Raw genomic sequence first — 9040 nt, forward strand, 5'->3', positions numbered from 1 at the left:
AAAGAAAAAGTTTTATTCTCGTGATGTTACCAAAAGGGTATATTATAATACCAATTTTGATCTCTATGTTACTCCAGCTCTTAAATGGAGAGATACTCTTTCTTTTGTTATGGCCCCTAACCCTCTTGATCCTCAGAAACTTCCTATAGTTTGCAGAGATATAACAGTTGAGTACCGTGAATATGTTAAGAAAGTGGGGATAATAGTGTTTGAATTGCTTTCTGAAGCATTAGGCCTCAATTCCAATTACCTCAAGGACATAGATTGTGCAGAAGGACTTTTCTTACTTTCTCATTATTCTCCACCTTGTCTTGAGCCAGAATTGACTTTTGGTGCCAGTGCACATTATGACAGTAGCTTCATCACTGTTCTCTTACAAGACCAGCTTGGTGGCCTCCAAGTTTTCCACCAAAATCAGTGGGTTGATGTCACACCGGTTTCTGGTGCCTTAGTCGTTAACCTCGGCAACATGATGCAGGTAGAATGTAATCTATTTACTTCAAAAGATAAAAGCTTATCCGAATTTTCCTTCAATGTCAAACAATTTATTTTTTACAGCTAATCACAAACGATAAGTTTGTGAGTGTTAAACACAGAGTTCTGGCACAAAAAATTGGACCAAGAGTTTCAGTAGCAAGCTTATTCAGGCAGCATCTCCCCCTTGAGAATTCAAGAATATATGGACCTATAAGAGAGTTGCTGACACCAGAGAATCCTCCAGTTTACAAGGAAACACCAGTGAAGGACTTGGTTTCACACCACAATGGGAAAGGGTTAGATGGTACTTCTGCCCTAGAACCCTTCAGGTTGTAAAGCAAGAGGAATCAAAAACTACATTGCCTCATATGAACACCTCTAATTGTGAATATTAGAGGTCTCTATGTTTAACACACTCCTTTCGTTTGGTTGGCATGTGTGAGTTTTGAATAAAAAACTTGTCAAGTTCTTTTCGACCCAAATATGTTATGGTACTCCAAATTCTATAAGTGTATTTTAAATTGTAGAACTCAATGGTGTAAAATATTGGATTCTAAGTAGTAAGTTATTATGTGTATGTGTAATCAATATTTGATGTGTTAAAAAAGGGTGTTGTGGACTCTTTTTTTAATTGACGAGTGTGTATCAATTAATGGTTAGAGTACTTTTTAAGGTTTGAAACCTCCTATTTAAAACTCATTTGGTGTCCCACACCTCACCAACCAAGCTTCTTACTTAGGATGCCATCAATATAATATTGATGGATTCAAGACATCTCACATGCATCATGCACAATCAGTATTAGAAAAAGCACTACTATTACGCTAGTGAAGACGATAAGAAAAGTATGACGAGTAAAAGGAAAAAACAATTATAAACCACAAATCAGAAGATGAATTTTACTGGAAAACCAGAAACAACCATATCAAGAACATCCACTTATTTTCCCATAACTACATAGGAGGAAAAGTAACAAATTTCCTTGGAACACTGAATATGTCCTTCCCAGCAAAAGGTGAGGTCCAATCTCGCAAGCCAGCAGATGACGAAGTTTCCCTGGCCGAGCCAACATTTCGAGATCCAGCCATGTAAGAACTGGGCATCCTATTCCCCGTGTTGTTGTTTCTCAATAGCGATGAGAACCCTAGCCAAACATCACCTGAACGGGATGATGATGGGCAATCCAAACTCCAATCTATATTGTTGTAGTCGAACTCTTGCACCAAGCCCCCGGTATTCCAATCGACATGAGAATGTGAGTTGAATGATCTGACTGATGGATTCTGATGACCACAGAATAATCCAAGGGAAGGTGGAACTGTAAGTGCAGGTGAAGATGCGGCGGTGTTCCACGAACCGTGATGTTGAGAGTGGGAAGGCATTGTGGGTGAAGGTGACGATGCAACCATTGGTTTATAAAAACCTCCCATTCCACCTGATGAGATAGAGGAGTCTAACGGTCCAAATACATGGGAATACTCTTTATAAGGAGCTTGACATAGTTGCTGCAAGCGATCTGGGCCGACAGTTCCCATGCCATGATTTTGTAGTAGTAAATTCCCGTTCGACCTTGTATTCTCGTACCTTGTATTTTCGTACGCCGGAGCACCATTTACATACCAACCAGATGTTCCTGAAGGCATGGAATTCATAGAATTTAGATAATTCTGTTTGGCATCGGCAAATTGGGAATGCTGCATCATGACTACCGGCTCCCTTCCTACTCCTTGATGAAGCATTCTTCCTTCGTTCCTATAGGCACTTGGCTGTGCCTCCATTTTAACAAATGGCGACATTGCTTGCATGGATTGAGACATAGGTAACATATTAGAAGGATTTGATGCTGTAACACTTACGCCCCATCTTTTCTGTGTCGATTCGTTTTGGTGATTCGTGTGTGAAGATTGTGGATTCCTATTTTCAAGATCTTGGAACATGGAATCAGCACCACCAACGTTGTAATAGTTGAAGTCACTTTCATTCCCTCTCTGCTGTATTGAAGCTAAAGCTGGTTGCAATCCATGAGTTCTCATCAAATTATCATTTTGAGCAGAATTTTCTGACTGGTTCATAGGAGATTCTTGCTTCTGAGACTTTAACAAATTTTCTGCCTTTTGAAGATCGCCTTCACAGGCAACAACTATTCTCTCAACTTCTTGCTTTGAAGAATTGTATTTCACTTCCATATTATAAATTTGTCCAAGTTCTTCACTTATGTCAATTTTCAAATTACTTTCACTTACATGGTTGGTAGTGTCTTTTGCTTCGCTTCCTTCAAACAGCCAAGATATTGATTCTTCTAATTTTCCGTCATTTAACTTCAAAGCCAACGTTGCCCGCTCCGAAGAGAAACCCATCGCCACTAACTTCTGCACAAGGTTTTCTAGTTTCCTCGACATTAGATACGTGCCGCATCGGTCGTGCAACTCATGAGCCCTCCTTTCCCTCTGCCTCTGGTGCTTTCTCTCATTCTTCAATCGGATCTTATCCCTTCTGTCGTTATCACAACCAGGTATAATATCCAACCGCATAGTGGAGTTTGCAGCTTTCTCTTTAGTATCTTCCGATTCACCAGAACAGCTTCCGTTATTAGAAACTGAATCGTACTCAGACACCGTTCCTTGAGGACTACTAGAATGATCATCTGCATCGTTTATTTTCGAGAATTGGTTGTTGTTGATGTCATTAACTATGGTAGAAGAATCAACCAAAGATGATTCGAGAGTTTGAACTGTTTCCGAGATAGGATCGCCTACACTAGCGAGAACGCCGCTCTCCTCATTAGTAGATCCAGAACTCTTTGGAGAGGTCTTTTGTTGTTCCTTAGTAGCCTTAGCCACCTTGGACTTCGATTTTGATTTCATTGATGGAGACATTCTACTAGTTGCTATATTTGTCCTGCATTTTCACAAAAATTATTTAGAACCAAACTTCAAAAACAATAAAGATATACAGCTGAATAATTTATGCAAATTCACATTTAAGAACCAAAATCACAGGAATCCGACGATAAACAAAAAAAGATAACGGATCAATACTCAAATTAATCCATGAATCCAAAGATAGGTCAAAACTAAAAAGAATCTCAAGAAAGTCTAATTAAGATCGGAATGAATTAAAAAAAAAAGAATCACCAACAAAAATAAATAAAGAAACAAGATTTGATCTACATAGAAATTTTACCGATTTCTAAGTGACCTAATTCACAAATTTGAACAAAATTACAAAACAAAACAAAAATGAAACCTAGCACAGCATTAACCAAATTCAATAAATCAGGTTAAAAAAACATAAAGACAAGATTTTTCCAACAATTCAAAACCCCTAACAATTACAAAATTAGGGAAATTCACACATATTGTTATTCCCACCCCTACAAGAAAACAATCCTCAATCATGAAGTGGATAACATTTTGTTCACAACCCACCAAAACAACATTCCGAATTTCCAAAATTTACCATCAATTCATCAATCTAACCCTCTAATACAACAAAGATTCAGATCACAAGAAGAAAAAAAACAGATCCAATAAAAAAATCTCAAAAAAATTCAAAAAAAACACACATCAATTGATGCATAAAAGAAAAAATGGATCAAAGAACTGACCTAGGAACAACAACAGAGGACGGTGAAGATGATTGGCGATTATTGTGAAGTTGATTCTTGTTATTCTTCTTCTTCTTTTTCTCCTTTTTTTGTTGTGATTTTGCTGTATATTTTCTAATAATATAAAGTTGTTTCACCTTTTTTTAACAAAAAGGATTTCTGTACACGTGGCACTTTCTCTATGTCTTTATCGACAATTTTTTTGGAAGCATAATAAATATTTAAGTACGATGTTTGAGATCCAATTTTTTTGGCTTGTGATTATTTCTAATTTACATTTTTATTGGGGTTTTATTTTTTGTCTCACATTTTCTAAAACAACTTCAAGGCTATTTTTATTATTGTTTTGTTCTTTCTTTTTAATGTAAGATTTATTTTCAATACATTATTTTTCATTTACATGGTATGCAAGATAATTTGATGGATAATTCAAAATAAAATTTGATGTTATTATATTTTTATATTATGTGTTTAACTATTTACAAAATAAATTTATTTGTAAGGTGAAGATATTAGTGTTACTAACTTTTAAAATAAATTTTAGTGTGAAGTTAGATTTTTTTCCATATTTTTTCATAGATTATCTTGTATAAAGCAAGATTCAATCATTAGTATTTGTAAAATAAAATAAAATAATTTGTCAATAATTAATAATTAATAGTTGCAAGGAACATTATATTCTGATTATGCGACGATGACATCCACTAACTTAATTTAAAGAGTGAAATTTTGAGCAATTAATCTATTAGGAAAAAATGATGATATTTATTTGGAGAAAGATAGACACACAAAATAGACGGTGAATTCCTCTATTATAGTTTCTTTGATTGTATTTTTTCTATGATTTTTTCAAACTTCAATGTTTTGTCCCTCTCTAAATTGATATCTACCTTTCTGTTGAGAAATGAAGAAAATCATAGTTTTACTATTTATGACCCTTGTGAGTTATAATTACCATAAACACGTCAATTAAAATTACTATGAATGAGGATGATGAATTATAACTCCATCATCCTCATTCATAGTAATTTTAATTGACGTGTTTATGGTAATTATAACTCCATCATATCAAATAATTAAAAAAATGGTGTAGTAATTTGCAGCAACTTAAAGATCGGTCTTATTTTAATAGTTTCATTTACATTTCATACCTCATCGATCTTTTATGAATATGTGTGATCTTTTTTTATTTTGGCCTAAAAATAATCAACAAGCTTTAGTTTGAGATTTTTCTGATCACTGTCTTATTATGTTATGAACTGGCGATGTTAATTGAGGCCTTATACCTTTTCAAATGCTAAAATTTTGGTTTAAATTTTCAATATATTATGATTTTGTAAGGAGTTAATGGAATTATCAAAGGCAAATTATTAGAAGTTGGGGAGGTTTTATTCTTATAGAAAAACTCAAATTTATCAAACACAAATTAAAAAGTCTGGCATTTTCAACATGGTAAAAATTTGAAGAAAAAATGTGTACATTAAAAGGGAGGATAAATGTGTTTGATATGAAAAATGAGTGAGCAATGTTGGAAGATTCAAAATTGATAAAAAAAACTTTTTATTGACTCTTATTTATTCTCCATGTCTTACATTAATTGCAACATTCAATGAGAGAAGTCACATCTTTTATGACTTAAGGAAGGAGATATTGACATTTGTTTCTTTCATGGAGCAATTGTTAGTAGAAGACACATATACAACATTTTTAGTCTTGATGTCTAATGAGCACAAATTGTTGGGGTTGAAGGTATCAGAAATTTGACTTTCAATCTTTATTGTAATCAACACAAATTAATTCATTTCGACATGTCTAAGATGGAAATTTTTCATTTCAATTCCCTCAATGTTTTAGAATATCAAGCTCTAGTACTTATCATAATGGAGGAAAAAGTTATGAAAATTGTGTGGGATTATGACAACTTCAAGAGTCAAGGGTCTGACGGATTTAACTTTGACTTTCTTAAAGACTTTTGGGATGAATATAAGGTTGATTTCATATAGTTTCTCTTAAAATTTCATACTAACTAAAAATAGTGAAAGGTTCCAATTTCACTTTCATAGCCCTTATTCTTAAAGTAGTTAATCCTCAATATTTGTCCAACTTTTTGCGTATATATGTATTGGGGTGCATGTATAAAGTTCTAGAAAAGGGGTTGGTGAATATATTAAGGAGAATTATTCATTTGATCATTTTGAAATCTCAATAAGCTTTTATTCTGGGGTGTGATATCTTTGATATCATTTTAATAGCTAATAAAATTGTTGATGATGATGCAAGATCAAAGAAATAACTTATCATTTTCAAGGTTGACTTCAAAAAAGATTTTGAATCAATAATGTATTTGTTGAGACTCCCTACTAAATAGATTAAACGGATCAAGAAATACACTATCTCTGAAATTGCTTCAATTCTTGTTATTGATAGCCCCACCACCGAGTTTAGTATGCAAAAGGGTTGCGAAAGGGTGATCATTTTTCTCTATTCTTATTTTTTATGTCAACATGGGACTTATCTTGTAAGCTTAATGATAAACCTATGTTAGTATTTATTTAGGTTATTAGATAAGTATTGATTCTCATTTTAAAATTTCACATTTTCAATTCATAAATAACACTATGATCCCGGGCGAGAAAAAGTAGGGTAACATTAGAGTTATATATTAAGACCAATTTAATTATGTTTGAACTTATGTATAATCTTAAATTCAACTTTTATATAAGGTTACTTATTAATGTGACAATTTCTTTATGAGAAGATGTTTCTTCCAACTATCTTGGACTACCCAATGGTGGTAGTCCAAGAAGTTTCACTTTTTGGAATTCCTTAATTGACAAGATTAGAAGGAGACTCTCTGGATGTAATAATAACAATATTTTGATGGGATGTTGTCTTATTTTACTTAAATATTCTTTGTAGTTCTTACTTACTTAATTTATTTATTTCTTCAAGGATCCTCGAAATAATATTTCTAAAATTAAATCTCTTTCAAAATAATTTCTTAGGGGTGAGGGGTGGTAAGGAAGCTCTAATAAAAAGGTGTTATCTCATAAATACTAAATAGAGAATCTTTTTGTATAATATAGTGTCAGGAAACTTTCCACCTAATGAATGGGTTCACAACTTGCCTAGGAAGAGGAAAGTATCATCAAAATATATTGGTTTGGTGACTTAGTTTTTATGGTTGTAGGAAAGAGAGATTCAACATTGTTTTGGCATGATATTTGGTTGGAAGGTGAGCCTCTGAGAGAGATATTTAGTAAGGCATATAAATTTTCTTTTGATAAAAAAAGATTCTGCAGAAAATCTTTTTAGATCTGATGGGGATGTCCATGACCCAAGGTGACATTGGAGAAGAAATGTTGTTCTCTTAAGAAAGTGTTAAAAGTATCACATCAGACAATATACGGTATGGACATGTCCTTATAAATGAGGAAAATCCTCACCCTACGATCCAAATTTGTAGGTATGAGTTAAACCAAACCATATTTCTTAACATGGTATCAGAGTTTGGTTTAAGGTCTGATGGCCACATGTTATTAGGTTTCCACTATTGGGTCACCACCATTTAGTTACATGCTCCATATGTCTAGTTTTGGATGCTAAGAGTTCCACATCGGACAATATATGGAGTGAAAATGTGTTTATAAGTGGGGAAAGTCCTCACCCTACAAGTCTGTTTTATAGGGATGAGTTAGACGAAACCATATTTCTTAGCATGAATAATTGTTGTCAAAATTATGCTTTTTCGCTTTCTAACATTATTTTGTAGGACAATGTTTTAGACATACGAGTCCGGATGCTTAACCACAAACATACATTCTTTGTTAAATGCGCATATCAATTGCTCACTCAGACCGAGGCAAATGAAACTTTTCCCCTTTGGGACTTGATTTGGAACAAATTGACTCCCTTAAAGTTTATTTTTGACTATTTCAATATTAATTTCCACAAAAACCAATTTAATACAACATGACATCCTCGACATTTACTCTTCTTTTTTACTAAACAGAAAGGAGTTGAAGAAAGTTCCAAACAATTATTCTTTTAATGCAAAAAATTAAAGCTTCATGATAGATTATATGCTACATGTTAAAGAGAGAAACTCATCCCTCTCTCTAACTAGTTGACTTTTGTTTTCCGGTCAATGTTGCTGCAAAGTTCATATGTTCATCATTTTTGTTTTCCAAAACCATGAAGTTTCATGAAGGAGATCGGCAACATGCTAGAAGTCGAAAGGGTAAGCATGCCACAACCAAGGCTCGTTGGGATAATGGTGCCATTCTTCGTTCAGAAGAAGGTAAATATCGTGCTTGCAGTGCTTATTTCTTCTTCATTTCTTTTCTAGATTATTTTAGTGCTAAGGATATGTTCGAAGAATTTCAATCATATGGGGACATCGATGAAGTGGTTATCCCGTCCAAAAGAGATATAAGAGGAAATCAATATGGTTTTGTAAGGTTTTTTTACGTCAAGGATCATGTGTGATTAGCTGTGAAACTGGATAATATATTCATTGGCTGTATGGAGTTTTTTGTCAATGTTCCTAGATTTCATAGAAAGAAACATCTAAAGTATGAGGTAGTGGAGAGAAATATGGCCATCTCTTCGGTTGCATCTACACGAGAATATGGTGGTTACTCATATGCAGTGATGTTGAAGGACAAGTCCAACATTGATGCTTCCACTTACAGGCACAAAGTCGGCTTTCAACTGGAGGAGCAAGATCTTTAGAGATTCAGCAAAGCTTTCATCGGTTACGTAGTTAATCCTAGAATGGCTTACATTTTGCAAGAGCAGTTCAACGTTGAAGGATACTTCTCCATACAAGTCATCCCGCTTAGAGTTAACATGTGTTTGCTTGAAGATTGTGTGGAAGGATAATTGAAAACGCTGATCAAAGATGGATGGGATTGGCTTAAACTATGGTTCAAAGAAGTTCGTCCTTGGAGATTC

General features: G+C 33.9%; 2 protein-coding genes across 2 annotated transcripts; one reads left to right on the forward strand and one right to left on the reverse strand.

The window, feature by feature from the left end:
- The first annotated feature begins 109 nt into the window (after window positions 1-109).
- On the forward strand, window positions 110-813 carry LOC127137699 (deacetoxyvindoline 4-hydroxylase). Its single transcript, XM_051064133.1, has 2 exons — window positions 110-478; window positions 559-813. The coding sequence occupies exons 1-2, from the start codon at window positions 110-112 to the stop codon at window positions 811-813; spliced, it is 624 nt and encodes a 207-aa protein (XP_050920090.1).
- A 519-nt stretch (window positions 814-1332) lies between these two features.
- On the reverse strand, window positions 1333-4310 carry LOC127075643 (uncharacterized). Its single transcript, XM_051017097.1, has 2 exons — window positions 4085-4310; window positions 1333-3375 (listed from the first exon to the last, which is right to left on the reverse strand). Exon 2 carries the CDS (start codon window positions 3351-3353, stop codon window positions 1431-1433), a length of 1923 nt encoding a protein of 640 aa, XP_050873054.1. The 5' UTR covers window positions 3354-3375; window positions 4085-4310; the 3' UTR covers window positions 1333-1430.
- Window positions 4311-9040: the final 4730 nt, after the last annotated feature.

The sequence above is a fragment of the Lathyrus oleraceus genome, chromosome 4 (genome assembly GCF_024323335.1).
Source record: "Lathyrus oleraceus cultivar Zhongwan6 chromosome 4, CAAS_Psat_ZW6_1.0, whole genome shotgun sequence".
Taxonomy (NCBI): domain Eukaryota; kingdom Viridiplantae; phylum Streptophyta; class Magnoliopsida; order Fabales; family Fabaceae; genus Lathyrus; species Lathyrus oleraceus.